The sequence below is a fragment of the Excalfactoria chinensis genome, chromosome 12, assembly GCF_039878825.1.
Source record: "Excalfactoria chinensis isolate bCotChi1 chromosome 12, bCotChi1.hap2, whole genome shotgun sequence".
Lineage (NCBI taxonomy): Eukaryota > Metazoa > Chordata > Aves > Galliformes > Phasianidae > Excalfactoria > Excalfactoria chinensis.
In genome coordinates this window covers 15613346-15638150 of record NC_092836.1, presented here as the reverse complement: position 1 = coordinate 15638150, position 24805 = coordinate 15613346, and the positions used below count along the sequence as shown (strand labels likewise).

At 36.3% G+C, this 24805-nt stretch overlaps 3 protein-coding genes across 3 annotated transcripts in view; 2 read left to right on the top strand and 1 right to left on the bottom strand.

Annotated features, from left to right (window-relative positions):
• The window catches only part of CENPP (centromere protein P), an 88954-nt gene that overhangs the window by 59674 nt on the left and 4475 nt on the right, over positions 1-24805 (bottom strand). The window contains exon 6 of the mRNA XM_072347431.1: positions 19299-19395. Coding sequence (XP_072203532.1) covers positions 19299-19395 — 97 coding nt within the window. The remainder of the gene's footprint in view (positions 1-19298; positions 19396-24805) is intronic.
• Positions 395-3170, top strand: OMD (osteomodulin). The gene is made up of 3 exons (XM_072347472.1): positions 395-530; positions 910-1870; positions 2708-3170. Exons 2-3 carry the CDS (start codon positions 931-933, stop codon positions 3028-3030), a joined length of 1263 nt encoding a protein of 420 aa, XP_072203573.1. The 5' UTR covers positions 395-530; positions 910-930; the 3' UTR covers positions 3031-3170.
• OGN (osteoglycin) lies at positions 7685-16877 on the top strand. The gene is made up of 7 exons (XM_072347768.1): positions 7685-7872; positions 8503-8755; positions 11839-11923; positions 12351-12509; positions 13098-13300; positions 13795-13890; positions 14437-16877. The coding sequence occupies exons 2-7, from the start codon at positions 8588-8590 to the stop codon at positions 14605-14607; spliced, it is 882 nt and encodes a 293-aa protein (XP_072203869.1). The 5' UTR covers positions 7685-7872; positions 8503-8587; the 3' UTR covers positions 14608-16877.

Below are 24805 nucleotides of genomic sequence, written 5' to 3'. Positions count from 1 at the left end.
CTCCCTCTAGAGAACAAACCCTTTGGATAACGGAATGAGTGTAACAGAAACCACTAACTGAACTCATGACCTCTGAAATATTTTTGAAGCCTTACGCTTGCAAGTTTTGTGTTTTTTTTTAAAGTGAACTGATAACACACTGAAAAAGGACTTCACATTTTTTGAAGTGATTTTAACAAAAAAAAAAAATAATGAATCTCTTTGCAGACTTGTGACACTGCATCAACAATAGCTGATGATGTGGCACAACACGTTTTTTTTTTTTTGCTGGCAAATCAGAAGAGGGACTAAGGCTATTATTTTGCTTTGCCTTCCCACAAGGCTCCTCACCACAAACTATGGTTTAGAGACATCTTTTGTCCCTCCAGCTGTGTTAGGCTATTGCTCAGATGATTTCACCAGCACACCAAGCTGCTCCCCTCTACAACTTGAGCTTCCCAGACTTCCAAGGAGTAACTTTAATTGCTAAGCAGGAATAAAAAGAACCAGTTGTGTTATCTTTGCAGTGAGGAGTAACTCATGCATCTTATGTAAGTACCCGATTTCAGCTGGTACACTGCTTACAATACTGTTAGTAAGCTCCTAGTTTTTGGGTTGTCTCTTTTTTTTTCCTTTTTTAAGAGAACCACGCTTGCTTGATTTTTATTTTCTTTCAACTCTCTAAGTACGCAGTGCTCATATTGTGTGCATCTGACTTGCTCCCCTCATTACCAAGCATCAGCTGACATCGTTCTTTGTTTTAAAAGATAGTAGGTTCTTAGACATACTTCACAAAGCAGCACTAGTATCTCAGTGCTTTGAGACATGAACTGCTTATTTACAACAGTTTTATACTGTTTCTTCTTAAAACTGAGAGATCTCTGTGATTTAACTTATGACTACCTGGTAAACTTTCTTTCTCATCAACAGGGTAAAGGTACAAATTTAAATATGGGGATCCTGATTCAGCTATCAGTCATTTCCCTCCTCTGGACCACTACAGTATTTTGCCAATATGAAGACTACGATTTTGGGGACGAATATGATGAGCCAGATCATCAGCATCCATATTATTTTAACTCTAATCCAAGCACACAAGCTGAAGCTCCTCACTTTCCTTTTCCAGTTGAGTGTGCCAGAGAATGCTTTTGTCCACCAGAATTTCCACTATCAATGTATTGTGACCATCGTAAGCTTAAAACAATACCAAACATCCCTGCTCATGTTCAACAACTCTATCTGCAAAACAATGATATTGAAGCTGTACCTGCAGGACCATTCACTAACGTTACCTTTTTAAGAGAAATTAATCTGAGCTACAACAAAATTAAATTTCATCTGATCGATCACGGTGTTTTTGCCAAATTGTCAAACTTAGTGCAGCTTCATTTACAGCATAATGAATTAGATGAATTTCCATTCCCACTTCCCAGCTCTCTGGAGAGACTCCTCCTTGGTTTCAATAAGATTTCTCAGTTACCTGGAATGGCATTGGATGGATTACCAAACATAACCATGCTTGACCTTTGCAATAATTTTCTTGATGATTCAGTACTCAAAGGAAATCACTTTTCGGTCATGAACAACTTAATGCAGCTGAACCTATGCAACAACAAACTACAGACTATGCCTCCTAACCTGCCATCGTCACTTATGTATCTCTCTCTCGAAAACAACTCAATTTCTTATATTCCAGAAAACTACTTCAGCAAACTCCCCAAAATCATCGCCTTAAGAATGTCTCACAATAACCTGCAGAACATTCCACGCAACACCTTTATTAATCTACCAAACCTTCTGGAACTTAACCTTGGACATAACAAATTGAAACAAGTATTCTATATTCCAAGAAGTCTGCAGCATTTGTATATTGAAGACAATGACATTGAAAGTATGTTGATACCTCTTAACTCTTGAAAAGCAGAAAAATATAGAAGTGGAATTTGGAGTTGGTTGTAAGAAGTGAAGGATGGGATGAGCCTACTTGACTATCTAGAGTTGACCACTTAGACTGAATCAAAAACTATCAGAAACACTTACTTTATCACTGATTATGAAGATCTGTCACCTAACAGCTGACAGGTTGTGTAGAATCTAAGCTTAGAACCCAGGAGTCATCCAGATTTACATGCTGTTCAGGAAGCATATATGATCTTTGCAGGCATATGAGATTGAGCTATTAATGTTCTGAACCAACCAGTTAACATGGCATTGACCCAAGTTCATACACAACATATCTCTCAGGAATAAGGGTACCATTCCATCTTGAAGAAGATGGAATGTAAACATATCCATGGTTAGTTGAGAAGAAACAAAGGTAGAAAGGATTTTATTTTCCTACTTTCCCATAGTTTCCAAGTGGATGTTTTGTAAATATTCTGCAACTTTTTTCATGTAACAGCTAAAATCACTTGGAAACTTTCTTCTGATGAAACAATCGATAAAGATCACATGAAGAATTGAAAAATATTCTATTCATATAAATGAGTAATTAAGATTGTAGTTGCAGCCACATGTATATATACATTTGACCCCACAATCTTATATTTTGCAAATTTTACAACTGTTATAATTGTCATTTATGAAACTGATTTAAAACAGAAGAAAGGCAATTTGATGTATCACAAAAAATATACTCCATTTTAAATTCCAAAATTTGTTTCGATTATGAAATACTTAAATATAACTTCATTTTCTGTATTTTAATTAATATTTTTCTCTCTTGCAGTGATAAATGTTACTTTGATGTGTCCCTCAATTGATCCAATGAACATCAACCAGTTAACCTACATACGGGTGGACCAAAACAAGCTAACAGCTCCAATGAGCACATATGCCTTCTTTTGCTTCCCTCTCATTAGAACCATTTACTATGGTGAACAAAACAGTAATGCCAGCAAGTCAACACAAATCAGAACACCGGTGTTACGACGACTTTTGACACCAGAAGAGTATGATGATGAAATAGAAGATGATCATGAAACACATGATCGAGAAACTGAAGAAGAGCACGAAGCAGAAAACAATTATTTTTATCCTCACTTTTGGTGAAATAATCATTGTTAATGAGTATATATAGAAATTTTTCCTTGCCTGTGGAGTATACATGCCCATTTTATTTTAGAACAGTTAACTATTTTGGGATCTTTTCAGTTATAATCTATAAATTGGAGATAGAATTTTAGTATACATAAAAGTGTACTATATCATAGGCAATTTGCAGTCTCGCAAATTTCAGAATCTACCTTTCTTGGTTAAAAAACAAAATCAAATAACATTTATCAACCTCAAGAACCCTCTGGCTTCAAATAGGAACATATAAATATATTCATTATAGTTAAATACTCTTTAAAATTTTATTAGATATTATATATGCAAATATAAATATTAGCATCTGTAACTTTTATAGTTTTATTAACATAAGCCTAGTATATTAACTGTAGATCTTCATCTCTTTCAGTTCTTAAGTGAAGAGTGCACAGTCAAAATTAAGACACTTTTTTGAAGACTTTCAGCCTTAAAAAGAACACTATTCAATTATAGTAGGTGTATTATATACATACACACATATATAAACTATCTGCTTTGCTTTATTTTTCAAAGTTGCATTAAAGACAAAGTTTTAGCAATTAGTTGCATTCTTTTCTTGAAGCTTTAAAGACAAACCAATAAATTAAGGTGAAGCACTAGGAGTGGATCTATACACAAAATACCTGTGATGAGGCCACGAAACCCACCCTGTTTTTGATGGATAGGATGCTTATTCCAGACTAGCCCTAGCAACTAATTAAATCCATTATTAGTACAGCCCATCCGGTACATCCCCAAGTATGCACATCTTTTGGTTTGTCACATCCAAATAGAACTAAGTACTTTTAAGAGATCTGTGATACAAATCAAAATACATTGACTTGGCCTTATCAGAAGATTCACTTGAAAAAATGTATTCCTGATCCTAATTAAAATACCACAGAAACATGACCAGAAAACACAGTAACTGATGTGCATAGAATTTCAACTTTGGACTAACTGTTCAGAAGAACTGTGCTTTCCAAGTCTTATCCACGTAAACAAGGATGGAACTTTCTTGAAATCTAAGCTAAGTACTACTCACAGTCCACAGTAATTAGCAAGGCTTTATCAGAGTGCTGCAGATACCTGCTGAAGATTTTGATACCCACGTAAACCTATAGAGAAAATCTCATGAATTTTTGGAAAACATTCAGTTACAACTTAGCTTTTGATTACAGAACCAAAGCTCTCAGAACTACATGTCTGTCAAACTTTTTTTCCTACTGTCTACACTGTAAAATACAGTTATAATGAAAAAAGCACAATAAAGTAACAACAGTTTCAACCCAACTGTCCACATTTCTTCCCTTAGTCTCAGAACAGCAGGAACTTGCTTTTCCTTTTTCTGTTCTCAATTGTTGAGTTTTAATACTTATGAAGATTACTTTTTAAGATATTTACTTCAGTATTCTAATAATAAATTAGATGGATTAGGACAGAAACTCCTTTATAGACAACAGATGGTTTACATTTCGAGCATTCTGACTTCTTATAAAGTATTCAATTTCCACTCCTATAGCATGAACCAATTTCCTTCTTTGTTTCCTGACTTGATCACTGCAAGCAATAAACATAGGAATTTCCTATATGAAATAAAAGATATACTATTTCTTAAATGAAAAACTTAAGTACCAAAAAAAAAAATTAAGGATTTCATAATCATTTTCCAATACTTTTGCAGTTGTATAAACTTCTCAGAATTACCCAATCAATGCATATAAGACCTGAAGTCATAAAACTCAGCAGATCTACACATTTATCATATGATGCTTTAAATTTTGTCCCAAATTTACATTACCAACAATTTTAGCCCTTTAAAAGAACACTGAATAACTTAATCTTGTAATTCATGTCATAAAAGTAACACCAACAGAAAAAACAACTTAACAATCCTTCCTCTATTAGAATGCACAAGATCACAAAACAGACAAATATGATGATACACTTAAAGCTCAGTAACTGATACAAGGAGTCTGCTTCTTTTCCAGAAGTGCAAAGAATAAATGTAATGTCTTCAGCTTTAAAAAATTCTGATTATAAATCAGAAACATATGGAAGGATGCTCATACAATCACTAGGTCATTTTCCAGCTGTCTGTTTTGCAGCTGGTTGCTCCAACCGTGACCTTAACTTATTCTAAATAACTCAGCCTTGGAAACAGTTGTAACTTTTCATAAAAACAGCGAAGGTATTTATGCATAAATTCTACTTTATCTCCAGTTCTTCAGTCATACTGAATCTCAACTACTCTAAGCCTTCTTTTTAGATGAGATGGCTGTTTATCTTAGATTTAATACCAGTTCAAAACCTTCCCCATCCCCCAAGGATGCTGAATTGGAACATACTTTGATTAACACGTTGTGTACAGCAATTCTAACGTAGTATCAACTTGAAACCGATTTCTGTGCACTGCTCAAGAAGAAACCAGGAGGCTGCTTCCCCCCTTTTAGATGCTCCAGCTTTTTGTTCCCAGAATGAATGCAAACCCAGCATAAGCATGGGTATTACACTGCCTTACAACTAATTGTACACTCCTTCCATTGTGTGATTTCCAGTGTTTGCAAGGAAGCTAAGCATTAAATCCTAATTCATTCCTCTAAGAACATTTAAAACCAATGAAAAATTGAACGTTACAAAACCTGCCAACATTGTCCTTTAGAGACCATAACAGTTGATGAAGGCCAAGGTCTTCAAGCAGCTGTAAAAATGCATCTTCTTCTCTGAAACGTAGAGCTAGTTTAAGTGTTCAAATAGAAAATCAGCTTCCTCATTTCATAAGGAATATCTTGGCATCATCTATAACACATTCTTCCTACTGCTGCCTTATAGCCACCTCTATTAACCCATGCACCTCTGAGATAAGGTCCCTACTTTGTTTCCATTTTAATCCTGACTCTTCCCACCCTCTGTTTGGGGTCTGGTATCTACACAGTGATAGTCTCTGCTGCAGGCAATCTGAAGAAATCATTTATAACCAACAGGTTCAAAGGAATGAAGACTTTTTCCCCTGGAAGCCCAGTCCTGCTTAGCTCAGTCCTTGTGGAGGTTTACAAGCAACAAAACAAGTGTCTCACAGAGAATTATCAGCACCCAGACCTTACTTTCATCTCAGTGAAGGAAGTGGATAGCAAAGCTCTCAGAATTGAATAAAAAAAAATACTAAAATTTTGCTTAAACCCACAGAAAAAGGAGAGAACTGCCATACCATTGCAACTGGCATATTTTCTTTGCCAACATACACTGGATGAGAGCTGTTCATAGCAGCCTCTGCAGAATGCCCTTGAAATTTTTGGTTTTTTAAGGGAAGTTTCATTTATTTATTTTATCTGCCTTCAGGGAAGGGCAAGAGCAGAAGTAAGCAGGTCAGCCTGAAGCTCTGAGCAGGTCTTAAGAGATGACACTTCAAACACAAGATTGAGCTGAAAATCAGCCAGATCAAACATTCCACAAAACCTGCCCTCATTTCTGCCTGCAAAACAAAAGTCTATTTTCAGTTCCTCTGGATTATTTTCAGCTTTATATTTTACTTTACCTGCTTTTGACACCAAACACTCCTAATTGCTGGATTTCTTCCCAGATGGTGAAGAACCTCACTCAGAATCTCATTTCCCCCATTACTGAGATTCTGCCCTTTAGCAAAACCATTATACTAGAGAAAACTCCAAGTCCTAACTGTAACGCTGCTTGCATTTACACGTATACTACCAACATCTGGTTTCTAAACGAGTCAAGACTTACATGAAAATCTAAACATGATCACTGCTTATCTCCAATGTTATTCTAGTTGTCAGCGCTATCATATTAAAAAAGCCCACAAAGGTGAGAGAAAAATTGATCTGAATACATTCTCAATAGGTTTTATTGCCACATACTTCATAAAGATCCAAAAAAATCTATTCTGTAAACTTTCAAGTCTTCATCTGGCTCCCATTTATAGCAATTGCCAGAAGTACATAATAGGGAAAAGGATGGGGGAGGAAGAAATGCACTGAAAATCTAGAAAACCGATGCTTTTAGTTTATATGAATAAATATTGCCCAGGTGTAGAATTTTAAGTAATTTATAAAAGAGAAATAGAACAAAAATACTTATTACAAAACCCAGTTTCTAAACAAATTGTGTAACAACTCATTCAATAAAACATTTAGATGAGAACTACTTGGCTGAAAAAATCTTGAGTAAACTCACTCAAGTCCCGCCCATCAAATTCTAAAAACTAATTTTTGTTTCCAGAATCTTCAGACTGAAAAGCTTTTACTTCTTTCTTAAGTGAAGCTTCTCTAAGCATGTACAAGTTGTAGTGAAACGTTTAACCACTCATAGAAACGTGACTAATATAGTAGATGTATGCTTTGGCTCTGCCTCTGTCTCAGTCAGCAAGCAGCTGCTTTGTTTCTCAGCTAAACCATTAAACAAAATGGATAACACATGCCTTGTTACAGACTTTTAGCCTGCACAATTAATACTCAATTCAGAGAAAAAGCCATAGCAATTAGAAAGGGTAAATCACCACACAGCAGAAAACTGCCACTTTCACCAAGCAGGATGAACCAGACTGGATAACATTTGTAAAGGTTAAAGCTAAGTACAGCCCCCTGCTCCAGGATATTACCTCTTACTCTAGGGACAGAATGCTGGCAAAGCATTTTTTACCCCATGGAAAGCACTTTTAAGACTGTCAATCTTGGAAAACTTATTCATTGCAGCAACCTGGATGTAATTCATAACTTCACTCTTTTATCAGTCTACACTGGTTTAACACATGCATAAGAACTTCTGGTTTTAGCACAGCCACAGAAGGACCTGGACCCTGCTAAAACGGTAGGTGGACTTTTTTTCTGAAAGTACCTTCACCTACAGCACATGAACCTAAAGCTTAAATAAAGCACATAACTACAGCAAGCAGAACAAAACGCTGTGTAAAGGTCGATTGTAAGAAATACTGTGCATGTATTTAAAATGCTTTTAAGCTCTGCTTGTAGCCTCCATCCCAACACCAACTGTGGGCAACCTATAAATATTACTGGGAGGGGGGAAAGAAGGGAGGGAAAATTACCTTCTGCTGTTTGCTTTGAAACAAAGACAAAGGCAGTGAGAGAATGATTTTCAAGCCCGAATGCTTATAGCAACAGGGAAAAATCTCTCATTTTAACTAGATAAGATATATGCCAAATGTTTCATAAAATGCTTTATAAAGTCATCCTGCTATTGGCAGAAATAGCACTCTGGCAAACAGGCAGACAGATAATATTTTCTTTACAAGTTGGAAAAGGCCGTTTATTATTTTCTAGTTTCATTTCCCATCAATAGCATCTTTTAATAAAACTTCAGCCTAATTAAAGAATACCAAGAGTTAAAAGTTGTTCCATGTTCCTTATGCGTTAGAAACTTCTGCCAACTACTTCTCTAGGCTTTAAATATTGTTTTGACGGATTGCATTTTCATCTCCAGTCACAAAGAAAGTGTTCTCCACAGTCAACACACGAGCAGACCTCCATCAGCTCAGTGCAAGCCAAGGACGTTGCTCTGTGAGAAAATGAAGACTTTGCAAGCTACTTTTTTCCTGGTTGCATTTGTACCTTTAGTGAAGCCAGCACCTCCTATACAGCAAGATTCACCCAAGTTTTATGAGTATGATACAGATATTGCCACGGGAAACCTAATTCAGCAGGATTATGAAATGCTGCCCAACGATGCAATAAAGGTACTCTATTTATACAATCGATTTCATATTTTAACTGCTAAGCATTATAGACATGAATAGGATGGTACATGTATATATACAAGTTTTATTGAGAAGCCTTTTAATAATGGCAAAACATAGAATAGATCCAGAAATAAGAAAGCCACTCAAATTAAAACCACAAAACCACTACTCTTGCTATAGCCTGAGAAAGCCAAAAAGGACATGTTTTGCAACTCAGACTAAAGCATTGCTTTTAACTCTGCTGTAGCCATATGCCTACTGCTTTAGGAGTTTTGAGAGGTAACTACTAGCATACTGGGCTAGACAGTTTGAGTAATGCTGTATTAACAAACTAAGTGTGAGCTCAGATTAAGGACAGTGATTTTATTCTGTTGATTTTTTTTTTTTTTACTATTATTTGCCAAAGAAATACTTGAAGCTGTAATTTTATCATTAGCAACCTGTCATTATAAGCCACAGCTTTTCTTTTGACTCAAGATATTGTGTTTGTTGTTTTTTTTTTTACCTTCTTTTTTCCCCAGGGCTTTCTTTGTATTGTTTTTGCAATTCTGAGGTACTGCAAAATGCCCAGTCCCGTGGGTGTCACCTACTGGTGTTAACGCTTTGAGACGCTTAAACGTAGCAATAAAAACACATTGTGGCACTCACCAGCACCCCCAAATGGTCAAACGGACAACTCGGAACCGTTTTATGCTGCTATGCATAGGAGCCTGTTAAATTAAACACTTAAACAGGAGATACAAAAAGGAGTTAAATTAAGTGCAACTGGGCATCCTTAAATCTGACATATGCCAGAGTGATGGAGCATCACTAGCTTCTGAACAAGGCCACTTAAAATGACTTGACTAAAAAGTGATCATCCAATCCATGAGTAAGGTTTTTTAAATTGCCATGTATTTTAACTTTAATGAGCAAAGCTCAGCATCAAATTGCATTCCCTACTAACATTGTTCTAATAAGAGTACACCACTACTCACAGTAGGAATATACCTACAAGGAAGTAATGCCAGCAGATATACCATAGACTAAGCTATGTCTGTGCTGGCAGCACTATAAACTAGAGGTCTACTGAAGGCCAGCAGTTCTGCTCATGATAATCCCAGGAATGCAATCGGTCATTATTTCCACCAGGTCAGTTCTCCAATTACGTGTTTTCATTGCAAAATAATAAAATTAGTTCCATATGTGCAACAAATAGATCTTTACAAATTCCAGTGTCCCCAACTTCAGTCATTGGATACACAGGCAAGTATTCTATTCAACTAAAATACAAATCCCAGATTCCAGAATATTTCAGCTGTAAAAAAGTTAATATTAAAAAAAAAAAATAAATCCTAATCCCAACATTAGAAATCCATCTCCCTATATTTGTGGTAGTGATCAACTACAATGCTTTTATTCAAAACCAGAGCCGCTTGAGTCTAATTGGACACCATCACATGTATGGACTAATTCATTTCATTGAATATAAATGCTCAACTTTATAACACACACTAGTTAGATACCAGGAAGAATCAGTTACTTTGCAGAAGTTCTAAAGATGTTTCAAGCATTCAGATGTCAGTGGAGTAAGGTACAAGTGACAAATTGAACTTAAGTGTGAAAATACATAAATATTCTCTCCAAAGAGCTTGCATATTCATTCTTGGATCACATCTCAAGCAGGACACCATTTTAGAAACCTATACCTGGTACAGATATGCTACATCAGCAAATATTCTTCATTCAAGCGTATTAAAAGTTTCCCTTGTCAGTTGTAAGTCTTTACAGGCTTGGATACCCATCAGGATCAACATTTCACATGCCTAATCAACATAGCTAAGCAAGCTGAAAAGTCTTCAGAAACCTGTAAGACTTGCTGCTTGTTTGAATCTTTTATCTTTTCATCTTACACTCCAGCTTCCCTACACCAAATACTGAAAGTATCTCTCTCTACATAGAAGTTCCATGCAACAACTGCTGGACTGTCACCAGCACTCTGATTTATGTAGAGAAGTCCAACGGTAACGTCACAAAAACAACTCACAAGAAAGATCTACAGCCTGGAAATGGACACAGGACAAGCCAAGTGATGGATGATTCCATGCCAAAAGGGTCACAATGGCAGAGGCTGGCCAAGATATCCGTTTCTTAAGCTCTATGCTTTTACATTCCAAAACACAAAAATTCCCACTAGTAAATGAGACCAAGCTGGTACCCACAGTAAACTGACAGTGTTCTCCCACGTTTCCAATACCAAGCAGACTACAATGCACGCTTCACCCTCTTCTACAACTTCACTCCCATCAAAAAAGACAATAAATGATGCTAGACAGTTGCTACAATCAGTCTAACACCTCCCCCCAAACACTGAAATATGCAAACCACTGTATGATCCACTCCACGTATACTCTAACTCTAGAAATAACATGTAATTCTCTAAAATTTCTGTTTATTGTGAAAATCTATCATTTCAACATCACCCAAGGCTGTGTTTGTTAGCTGCCCAGGTTTTAATATAGACATAGATGCAGTTTAATGAAATTGTATAGCTAAATTTCAGCCAATACCTGAAGGGATCAGTTTTATAAACAACGTCTTCAAGCAATTTAAAAGATATAATTACTATCTCTACAGGTAATTTCAAATACCTTCAAATGCAAGGAGATGTAAAGATAGATATATTTTCAATTCAACCTAACTTACATTCACAAGAATTCTCTCAAATCTTGCATGTTTTCTACAAAATCTTCTACCTTCTGAAGTGTAAGTCTTTGTAGACATTCACTGCTTACATATCCTTTCATCATATCACATGGTGATCTACTCTTTTTCATCATCTACTCCTTTTTCTTTATGGCTACTGGTCTTAGCCAAAGAAGATTAGCAGTTCATTTTCCCTTCTTACCTTCCAAAATGAAGAGCTCACATAGAGAAGGAATAAAATATCATATTAGTCAACCAGCATATAAGAGTAACTTAAAAATTAAACGTCACAAAAAGATAAGATGTAGGAAGTTCATTTTAAAAGATATGCTATTTTAGACCCTCAGAATACTCTGTTCATTGCTTTTTAAAATAACGTTTGTTCTTACACAAAGGATGGCACAAATGTTTCTCTTGACACCGGCCTGAGTCTGCAAGCAGATGACAGCGAGCTGAGTGCCAGACCCACAAAGGATACAAGTAAGTTAACAATGGAGAAATGGATACCGCTCTAGTCAGATCACTAGAGCATAATGCAGGGGATTATACAGAATAGTAGCTAAGAGTAAAACAGAGTCGACTTGACCCTGCCAGAAATGCTCCAGAGCAATAAAAGCATTAACTGCAGGCCCTTCCAGATGTTTCTCCAGCATGGAGTTGCAGTCAAATTCAAACCACTCCAAGCCAACTAGAGAATAAAATACAATTAACCTTAATAGTATTTCAAGACAAGTCCAGATAAAAACAGAGTATATGCATGGCATGAAAATAGAGTACAAAAAAGATTTAAATGCTGCTAGTAGAACAATTAAAATCAGAAGATACAAGAAATAACTGGTTTGAATATTGAAGTTGATGTTAGCCGATGAACTTTTAACTGCTCACTCATGAAATACTTTGCTTTCAGATTTGCCTACTTGTCTGCTCTGTGTGTGTTTAAGCGGATCAGTGTACTGTGAGGAAATAGATATTGAAGCTGTACCCCCACTGCCAAAGGAAACAGCATATCTTTATGCACGGTTTAATAAAATCAAGAGGATAGCTGTCTCAGATTTTGCTGACATTAGTAAGTAACATCCCGATTTTACTTTGTTAACCTGACGGCACATTTTCTGTTACCCTTTTACGCTATGCCAAAGCTACCAAAATAATTATAAATGCAAACTAGCAAAATATAAGTATACATGATGTGCATTACTTATTTACGTCAATGCTTGTATTAGAAATAGAACTCTGAAGGCAATATGGAAGCCCATTTGGCCCACATATCCCTTTTAATATTTCCAAACCATCAAGGAACAGATTGCTAGAAATGAAATTTAATTGTATGCCAGCCAGTCTTACACCATCATGTGTATTTCTTTCAAATGCTCCAGACAGCCTGCCTGCTTGCTTCACTCTACAACATGACAAATTCTACCAATATCTAAAATTATGTTGCCTCCATGCAAACAGGCAATCTCATACATGCATATAATTCATTTACTTCATCAAATTTATGTATGTAAATAAAATTCTTAGTTTGCAATGTACAAATCTAAGTACAAGTAGATGTTACAATGACAACAGCTGTACCATCCTTACGTAAAACCATGTTTTTCATGTTACACAGTTCTAGATTCAATATTTAAATTTTCACTTCTTTTGTGTTAAGCTACTTTGAGAAGAATTGATTTTAGTGGGAATATGATAGAAGAAATAGAAGATGGAGCCTTTTCAAAGCTTTTGTTATTGGAAGAACTTTCTCTTGCTGAAAACCGACTTGTGAAACTGCCGGTTCTACCTCCCAAACTAACAACATTTAATGCAAACCAAAACAGGATCAAGAGCAGGGGAATCAAAAACAATGCTTTCAAGGTAAGTAAGAGAGCATAACCAAGGCAAGCAAGGTAAATAAAACGAGTAACCATAATGTCCAATATAGTCACTTGTTCTGTATTTCTGCAATCCAAGAAATAGAGGTGGAAGAAGCAGCGCTTCAGGTTCTGTTGTGAAGGCACTCTGCAGTAACAGCCCTTTGTGCACTCGCTAAGATGCAATCTTACCTACTTCCTTTCTCTCACACACAGAGAGCTGGTAGCTTCAAAAAGAGGTTTGTGGAACTGCTAACAACGACATCTTTGGAGCGGAGACAAGTTTTATAACCAGTACACTGACATGGAAACTTCCAGAACATAAAGGCATGCACTATGAGTTTCTTGATGAAAAAGAATTCAACATGCAGAACGAAAGAATGTTTCCTGTCAGAGACCCTTAAGGGCTTTATCTAAGATCAGGAAAAAATGCAGATATATAATAACAGATACGAGAGTAAGTAATATCAGCACTGATTCTCTCTTTTGTTCCACTAGAAACTGACAAATCTGGCCTACCTCTACTTAGGACATAACGCACTGGAATCTGTTCCCCTTAATCTACCAGAAAGTCTGCGCATTCTGCACCTTCAGGTACTTTTGAAGCATTGTTGCTTAACATTAGATTATGGAAAGATGGAATAATTGCACAAACCTAGCTTTACTTCCTTCCAAAGCATTTTACACTGCAGTTGTGCTATCACTGTCTAGTGCTCCTCTAAACAAAACAGCTCACTTCTAACCTGTATGGTCACAACCATTCAGGGTTCAAACTGTGTATCTTTATTAACCATACAGGACGAAAAAGCAGCTAAGTAAAATTAAATTATCCTTGCTGTCAGAAGTTGTTGCCTAACTACCACGCAGGAATTCCTCAAATTTTGGTACACAGAGTTTAAAAAATGAAAAAAACAGTAATGACAATAAATTTCAAATATCAGTAACAACCTCAACTGGTTCATTGATAGGTAAGAATCAAGCCTTTCAAACCAATCTGTAACACAAACAAATGCCAGCTTCAATAAATTAAGGGAGTAAGAAGAAGGAAGTTAAGCTTAACAATTCTCAACTTGTAGGTGTGTGAATGCATTCATTTATTTATAAAAAAAATAAAAAAATCCCACTTTGTTTTTCTTGCAGCACAACAATATCACTACAATCACCGATGACACTTTCTGCAAGTCCAATAACACACGGTACATCCGCACGCGTATGGATGAGATAAGGATGGAAGGAAATCCAATCCTCCTGGCGAAGCACGTCAATGCTTTCTCCTGCTTGAGAACACTGCCTGTAGGAACATACTACTAGCTACTACTTACATAATTACATGTACCAAAACTCAAGCATGGTAACAAAAGATCATTCTTATTACTGTTTACATGTTTATATCTTCTCCCCACTAAAGCAATTTTCCCTGTATACCCAGAACCTTTACTAGGCTGAAATGGGATTCTCCTCTGAAATAATTATTTCACAGCAGCCATCCTATTTAGGAGTTACAATGCCACCCAAACTTTCCGAATCTTTTATTATTCAAGGTATAAAATGTACACATTCATATACGTCCAACTTTTAATTAAACAATTACTCATTACACACAGGTGAAATCCTGCAACTGTTATTTCACATTCTTTACCAGTTTCCAGAATAATCGATATAATTAACTCTGATAAAACAAAACATTTCTTGAGGAAGCTAAATTTTAACTCCAGTCAAAATGGCTTTGGCCTAAAATGAATTTTTTTCAGTTAAAATGTGAAGAATTTTTATCAGGCTTAGTGTACCAAGCAACAAAGTAGATGGAACTTTTCAAGTATGTGTCAAATCTTCTTTTAACATTTTTCTTTCAAAATAATCTAAATGCCATTATATATTAAAACTGAATGTATGCATATAAACACATTCAACTGTATATGTTACATAACTATTTTTACATGTTATATTTTTGATTCAAATATATAATATATATATAGACATTTTGTTCAGCTGTGCTCATAGGAGTCATTCTTGACACATCCATTTTAATACAACAGTCAGTATGCAGTAGGGTATGACTCAAGCACTTTTTTTTCTTTATTATGACATGACATAGACTGAGCCTTTTTCCACTGCTTTCTCTTGACAGGAAACACGACAATGAAGTTAACAACAAATTCAGTTAATGCTCTTACCTGTAAAAGAGCAGATGTTCAACTAGAGCCAGTTGAAATACCTTTATACCCAATACTTACACAGTATACAGAAACATATCATTATATCTTTAAAATTACAATTCTAACATAACACTGTTCTGAGTGTTAACCTCAAACAAGTTAAACAAGTATTATTTCATTCAACTCCTTTAAACCACATGGTCTGTTGAAAAGAGTGTGTGCAGACATCAAAGCACATTCATAATTTATTACAGAACACAGTATTTCCAATTACTTCACTACACACTTCTCCTGCCTTGTCAGTTTATCTACTCAAATACCAACCACAAGCTTAAACTCTTCTAACAGACAAATGTGCCAAAAAGTGCTAATTACCACGACTAAGAACATCATACTAACCTTGAAGCTAGTGTAGATTTCTGATTTGTAGAAATAGTTAAGCACAAATGCATGTGTCACTGCCATCAAAACAAATACTGATTTTAGTAGATATTTTGTATTATGTCTATCTTATTTAGCTGCACCTCCATTTGTTAGTCCTTGTGCGCTAGAGAATTATTACTAAATTTAACATACTGATGCTCTGCCATTATGAGTGCCGAGATCTAGGCGACTTTGTCAAGCACCAACTATGGGTTTGTCTTTCTTGATAGAGGATACAATTATGAAAATAAAGACAAAATATTTTCACCCTGAACCTGTTAGTCAAGAAAGGCATAGCAGTCCCCATCTTTTCCATTTAATTGCTTTCGTATAACAAGTAAGAGATTCCACTATTCTCATATATCTGAAAACAAAACCAAGTCCTATGGTGAGAATAATATTTGATGTTCATTTTCACATTTGAATCTTGAAACTTTTATGTCTCCAGGCAATTAGGGAAAGATAAAGCACTGCAGAGCATATCAAAACACATTCTGAATCCAATCCAAATTTATATCAGGAAAGAAATGAAAGCCACAAATTGTCTCATCTCCATGTGGTAAGTAAAACACAGAAAACATAGAGGTACAATAACATTACAGAAATAGTGGTCTCAAATCTGATTCTCATAAGAAATCATTGCTACTGCACAATGCCCTTCCCAATACTAATGGGATCAGTAAATACCAAAAGTGTCCCTATTATTTCCCTTTGAAAATAATCATGCACATAGACAAAGTGTATACACATCTGTAATGCACACGTGCATGCCAGCACACTAAGATCCAACCACTACCACATCACACATTTTATAGCAAGTTGTTGTATATATTTTTGAAAAAGTACTAAATATCAACAGTAATTTAATGCTTTTAATGTTTTGCAAGCAAAACACAAATAGACAACTGATGTATTTTGTAAGCTGCATGCAGGCAATAAATTCTCATGTGTTTTAGTTTCCTTTCCTCATTCACAGCACATTAACTCATTAAAACATTAAGTGAAAGAGCTTCAGTATGTTTTTTTCCACTCTATTTTTGTGATCTTTATTAACGACAAGCTGAATATACACCATTCTGTTTTTTTCCCCCTCTATCATCCATTTCTATTCTGTATTTTCAATAAAACTTGAATTTCTTTCTTGTTAATCAATAGCAGCTTCCTTCATCTGTTCTTCCAACAATGCCCACATACTTCAGGGGCAGCTTCGCAGCAGATTAAGTGTGTGTCCAGACCAGAAAATTATTCATAGACGTAAACCCATTTTACAAATTGAATATTTATTGCTGAAATGCAGCAAGTCCTACAACCCAAATAACCTCAGGTAACCACCACACAAAAGAAAGCAAAAAACCCATGAGCTAGGATTTGTGGGATATTTCACTCATTCCTTCAAAAGCCATTTAAAGCCTTATCTTGGAGGTTTATTCCATGGGAAGAGAGGACTACCAGCAGAAGGTAGCAGCACTATACTGAATTCCTGAGTTGGTGTATGAAGCATGCATGCGGTATCCCAGCTTGTGTCAGGAAAAAGTCACAACTGCTAAAGCATGATGTTAGGGAATATATGATGCAGAGCACATAATGTCTCTAACAGAGTATTGCTCTACTCACACCTACTTAAACTGCTCCTGTGCACAGGAAAGCCAGCTGCCAAATGTAAGTTGCTTTTCTGCTTATTTACAGTTATCCATTCCGTGATTATTTTCTTTAAAGTGCAGAAATTCACTACAAAACTGCAATTTCTGATCATCAGCTTGGTTTCAAACTTGCAATTATCTTCTATCTGAAAAGGCCATTATTACTTCAAGAATCCAAATGGTTATTACAACCATTAGCTGTCTGATCCAAATGCTAAAAGCAACTTCTAGCCACTTTCACAGGTGTTGATATAGGATACAAAGTCTCAACTGTTACTAGGGTTGCAAATACACATACTCTCCTTAGTAAACTAGCTTTGAATACATTTTAAATTGTTAGATTTGATCAGTTGTCCATTTCTGAATTTTCTGATCTCAGGAAGTCTTCTAGTTCGAAATAAAAGAATTAAGAAAGCTGGCAGAAAAAAGAAGGCCTTAAAGAAAACTGTTCCCGGGCCTATAATGAAATTGGATAATTTTGCTCCCACGCTCATCTGCGTCTCAACAGTATCTCTGCCAACAGAAGTAGCTTTAAAATGATACTGTAATATTGACAAAAGCCTACAGTATACAATGACTTCAGTGAACATACCATCACAGATACATTGTGTATGGAATACCTGTCATGGATTTTTCCATCACTATGATGACGCAGAATACCAATGAAAAGCCATAGAGCCACGACAATGTCACTATTGGTTTACACTCAGCCTGGTCAACTTCAAAAACTGTTTCCTTAAGATACACATGACAACTTCAAAGTCATCTCCACACCTACCTCCTGTCTAATGTCTTGCCATTTCTTTTAAATGGAAAATAGTTTCAATTGTTCACTAAACTGCTCTGCCTGGAACAACAGTGGCTACTAGCACAAGCCTAATCTAAGGATTGGTAAAGTTAGGAAAAAGTTTTTAATACATTATCAAAATGAACCAACCAGATGAAAATACATACCTAGCAGAGAGCTTATGAGAGCCTACAAGACACAAGGAGAAAAGTAGGAATCCAAGCAGTTCACACTTCACAGTACAGCCGAAAAGCAATGATTATGCTGAGATTAATTACACTAAATGCTCTAGCTAAATAAAATCGAGCTATAAGACTGAAAAACAATTCAGCAGCTAATCATCCTCCCACAACATCAACCATTCATCATATAAGATGTTCAGTGTTAGCAACACTGCAGTATTATTATTATTTTTTACATTGTGGGAGAGTTTCTTATCATAAAACCAGTCCAGAGGCAAAGTAAACATGCCAAATAATGGTAACTTAAAATTTTCCCAGTTCAGAGGGAGGAACAGTTTATCTCCTGTTCAAGTAAAACATTTCAGAACTGGAAGTGCTGTAGCCCAAACACACTGTCACGCTTTCAAAAGAGACAGATGTAGTCCTTTAGAACTAACACTTAAATGCCAAAGACCACAAGTGTTACTTAAATTTTTCCTTTTGGCATTTTTTTTCTGTTGTTGCTGATCTTCAAAATGAAATGTAATAGTAATAAACAGCTGTCTTGCTCCCCTCCACAGAAAAGGCACTGATATTCCGACTTTCCTCCATGTATAAGGAACCCAACAAGAGCATGGTAAAAACAACGTGAATACCAATCCAGGGCACCGCCCTTTCAACACAAACATCTTGAGCTAATATTCTCTTCTATTAAATGCACAAAATTAAGATTTCTGGACCAAACTGAAGAACGCAACACTCACCTGCATTGCTCTCTTTTAATTAACCACTTAAGAACCAGAGTATTCATATAGAAAGGTTTGACAAACAGTACCTTGAAATGTAAGAAGGTGCATCTACGATGTTCACACCATTCAGCATAAGTTGAAAGGTTTCTGAAAAACATCAGAAGATTTCCATGTTCTTCAGCGCTGCAAAAGAAAAATATATTGTTTATCCCAAACAGCACAAGAGATCTCAATTCTATAGCCTAAAATTTGCACTTTTACCTTAAAAAAAAAAACATATTTAGAAGAAGGAAAAAAAATAAATAAATTTTGAAAAGAAGAGCCAAGCATTTCAAGCTTCTCCGAAATGCAAACAGCAACAGAATTAGGCCTAAATGGAAAACGTGAAAAAAATAGCAAAGCACTTCTCCTGTAAAATCTTAACTTGACTTTAGGCTTGTTCATCAATACTCTTATTCCTGAATAAACTCTCAAGTGCTACATAGTAAAACAGTTATCTGCAAAACTGGTAAAATGAACCAAATTACATTTCAAGGTACTGAATAATCTTCTGACTTTTGTCCTGCTGTAAGGTGGAATGAAACAAAGATGGTAACAGATATTCAAAAGGTTATTTATGAGGAAACACTCACCAGTATGGATGCCTTTGCTGGGAAATGCTGAGACAATCTCCACCAGGGAGCAATCTCTAAGAGATGCTGCCTTAGCGGTGGTCAGCCCTTAAATGAGGTCTAGAGGAGGTGGAGTCCAGCTCCATCCCTTCCAAGAGCACAGCTGAATTACTCTCACCTGTGCTCCCACAGCTGACCAACACTTGCCTCAGCTGATTAATCAGAAGTTCAGCCTGTGATTACCAATATCCCATACACCCGCCCAACCAAATCTTTGAAATCTATTATGTGTCTGCGTATGTGCCAACTAATCTTTTCACAATCAACCTTGAAACTACAGCAAGAAAGTATTCTCATTAGACAATGCCTGGCAAATGTGATCTAAAAAATAACTTTTAAAATACATTTTAATCTTCGTTCATTTCATTAAGAAAAATGGTGATGATCTCAGTAATCAGTAGAATAGGGCTGGAATAGGAAAAAGCGATGCAAACGAATTCACAGCAGAGAAATGGGCTGTGGAGATATTAGCGCCAGGCCCGTCCTATGCAGAAACTAATAACCCAGGATAGAGCTAAACTGATCCTTGGAGGTCTCTCCTCAGTACTCCATAGCTTTGGACTCTCACATGATTTAGCAGTTCATCTACGTATGGATACAATACAGTTTCATTCATTTGAACAATCCTAGACTTGCACTAAATAATTCTCTCAGAACCTAGTGTTCTACAAAGACACCTTTCCTCAGCTTGCACATAGCCAGAATGATCTCTGTTGTGCTTACAGTTAACATCATAAGACCGAAATGTAAATGTTATTTTGGCAAGGAAATATTTCAACAGCAATACACTATAGGAAATATAATTGGCTTTCACCAACAACACCACTGAAAAGAGAGGGGTCAGCAGTGGTCACTTCAAGGCAAGCCTGAGGGATTTTCAGTACAAAAGACAAAATGGAAGACAGTTGAGGAAAAGCTCCTATCATTTGGCTTTGCTATTTTCAGAGTTACTGAACAACGCCAACTGCAAATACTTAAGTCCAATGATTCCACACTCAATATGAGATTTTTCCATTTCTGCTGGCTGCAGCTAAGAAACAGAAGCAGCTTTTCTACTTCAGTGACTGGCACTAAAGTTACTTTTGTTATACACTTACTGCTATGTCCTCCAGCAGAACTACATCAGTTTGTATGGCAACTAAGATGTACACAAGCAAAACATTTTTAGTAAGACACCGTTGCATTCCCTCTGAAATGGTCTGTGAAGGCAGGCAATTGAAGAGCACCAGTCTCAAGGCTAACTCCCACAGGATACTACTCATCACCAGCATCCACCTGGACACAGCCACTGACAGCAACTCTAGATGCAGCCATCCAGCCCATTCCTTATCCAGCAAATAATTCACCCTTCAAATCCCTCTCTATCTAATATATAAGAAAAAGATGTGTAGGACCATATCAAAGGCCTTGCAGAAATCCAGACTTCTAATACTTTGAAAACATTAGTATCTTTCCTATTCGAGATAAGCTATTCTTTTTTGGACTTTCAGGAAAGATGAGAGCCAAACTTTACACCCTTAGCAGGACGGCTGCAAGAGTATTACTGACTCACTTCAGCAGTTCAAGGAAGAACTTTGCCTCAGGTCCAGCTTTACTTAATGTATATGAACAGCAACACATTACACAAACTGGAAAAAAAAATAAATGGGACATTCATTCAGATTCCGAAAATGTAAAAGAAAAGCCAAACAAGTTTTATCCCAGCCTGGAAAGTACAACATCATTAAAGGAAATTACCCAAGTAGTCACTACTGCCAGCAAAACCAGGCCAAGGCAAAAAAAAACCTGCTGGCAGCACAGGCTAAATTGAATCCCTGGAAGAAAGTAGACACGAATTTACAATAACCATCTCTGTGTCCTGGACAGGACTTTTGATTTTTAACCACAACTTCATCATTTATATAAAGGTCTGCGCACAGTATAGTAAAATTCTAGACCTAAATGACTGCCCAAATCTCACTATCCAGCAAATGTGATTCTACACATACAACAACGTGCCTTTTAAGCCTGCATACCTGGAAGGAAGGGATACAAACATTTGTAACAATTTACATACTTTAATTCTGTTTTAAAAAGTGATGAGTAACCAATTTTATGCAACTTAAAAGCCTGCCACTAACCTTATGACATTGTTTCTACCTCATGTAATTTGATATTTTAGGCAAAGCAGTAGATGAAAGTTCTCAAGACTGACACTGTGCAGAAAAAAAACTGCACCCACTGACATTCATCAGTGCTTGCCAGACATTTATGGAGACCAAACAGTGGATGTGAGCTCAGCAAGGCAGTGGATATTTCATGTCAGCAGTGGTGACAGTGGGTCACCTCTGCAGGCGCAAATTTTGACAACCATAGCATGTTCTTGCTCAGTAGTGCTGAAGAAAACACAGAGCTAATGGTGGAGATTGTATTGAAAACTGAGCCCTACTGAGACTTTGCTCTATCAAATAGTGTTGTTGTGCTCTTCATATCTATTACAGATTGTATGGGAATAGGAGCAACCTACATATAACAAGGTAGTAAGATGTTAAAGTTTGAGCCTCTTTTTGGAAAGAAATAAGCAATACAAACTGTCACTAAAAAAAAGTTAGCTATGAACAGAAAACTTCAGTCTCTAAAGCCAACATCACGTAAGAGAGAAGCTATCCAAAAACAGCAAATAGCATTTGCAGGCCTAGTGTTAACTATGCATCAGGTTAAAATCACATGCCCTTTGTCCAATCACCATTTCCTTTTACCATATAACATCAACAAAATACAAAAGCATCTAAGAAGTTCTAAATTTGTAACACTATTTAAGGGTTCAGTACACAAAACTTCTTGCACTGGGATATAAAACCAAGGAATTTCTCTTGTAGCTGTAGGAATAATTTACGCTTCACCTCACTTCCAAGATAGCAAGTCCATGCAGTGCTTGACATAATGCAGACCTTGTACAAATCCTTCACAATGACTGTTAAATTCTATTAATCACTAAAACATACCAGCAGTTTCCCAACTGTCTGTAAACTTCTCCTAAGCAGTCTATGCAACCATTTGTTTCCCATTACCTGTTAGATTAGTTAAGTAATAAAACGAAGAAATGGGTAAGAGGATTTTTCATGGATATTGTAGTCCTCAGTACTACAATAAAGTTTAACATGGGTTATAACTCTTGTAAGGGCACTTGGGCAAAACTCACAAATAGAAGTGTTGTGATTCTATCTGTAGACATTTTAGTGTTACAGCATGTATAAGGAAGAGCACACCTTTCAAAATAAGTGTTGTATTCCAACACTACCTAGTTGAAAATCAACTTCAGTTTTCCTTCTTTTAAAAACACATTGCTCAAGTGCTTCATTATTCTTGTTTTCTTCCAAAGCAGGATGGGCTTGGGAATTAGGACTGACTGCCAAGTTTTTAACTCCAGTGCTATTAAAGATTATGCATTATGACAAATGTAACAAAAAAAAAAATTAGAATGATGAAGAGGAAAAAATTCAGACCACCAGAGAAAATGCATTTGGCAAGGCTGGGCCATGGAAGTGAAAGAAAAATGAAGAAAGAGATGAGGAGACTGAAAAGAACAATACCAGATTCAGGTGGACAGGAAATGGAGGGAGAGGGAGGGAAGGAAGATTTAGGAATCAAGATTTTAAGAGTAACTGGGACACTGAAGAATACTATCTGGGGAAATAAAGTCTGAAATTAGGCATGAAAAGAAGGGATTGGGAATTGGTCAGAACCTAGAAAGGGGACTGAGAAAACAAACCCTAAGGAAACATCCACATAATCAGATTAAGCCAGTACAATGATGCATTGCTATCTAAACAGACATTGCCAATATGAACTCCACTCTGGCAACTTATTTCCTGCCTTAAATGAGTAATAAATGTAACTTATAAAAGAAGTTATACATTACAATTTCTCTTTCAGCCAGTTGAGTATATTGGCATAACTTACTTTGTAGCATAATTTATACACTGGCATAACTTATATTTACTATGAATACGTGTGTAATGTGGAAAAGGACAAGGATAGTGAAAAAACAGGCAAAACAGAAGTGCTCAAGTCAGGATGAAATGAAGTCTGAAGCTATTATTTCAATACATTAGTTTCTGGTATAACCATCAAATCCCACGACAACTATACTGTCAGAAAATACACATGAAAAAATAGTAATTTCCTTTTCTAAATCCAGCTTCTTGAGAGAATTCAACCACTACTCCTCCTCCTACCGCTAGCTGTAGTAGATGTGAATGGAAATTCCAGTCTTCTAAACAAAACATTCAGCTGTGTCTATGAACTAATTAAGCCTGAGGTAATTTAATGGACCTTTCTTCTTTCTCAACCACTTGCCTTCCCTCTCCATGCTCAAGTCTAAGAAGTAACACATTAAGGGACAGGATTAAGTTAGCTACCCAGTAATAATTATTAATTTAATTATAACAGGGAGACAGTGGGATCGAGTGTGCCCTCAGCAAGTTTAAAGCTGATGCTTCAGAGGGAAATAATATCATTCAGAAAATCCTTAGCAAGCATCTTGGAAGGTGGGTCCATGCAAATCTCATGAAGTTCAATAGGGCCAAGAGCAAGGTGTCAGAGCAATCTCAAATATCATCCTGTGTACCAAAAGCTGGCAAGTACACAATTATATAAATGAAAATACAATATCTGAGTTTATCTTGTTGGCTATTTCTCTAAACCAAACAGTTCCAAACATCTAAAGCATTTTACAACTCCAACATGTTCCTGTCTGACATGAATTCATTTAAGCCCTTTAAGGTCCTTTCAGGCCTTATGAACGATGTCCACTCTATCTTGTCTCCACAAGTATATGGAGTCATGATAGGAAGCATTACAGTTGGGCTACCAGTACATTACCTCCCAAACAAATTGCCAGCAGCTTTCATCAGAACCCCATATTGCTTCAGCATTGGATA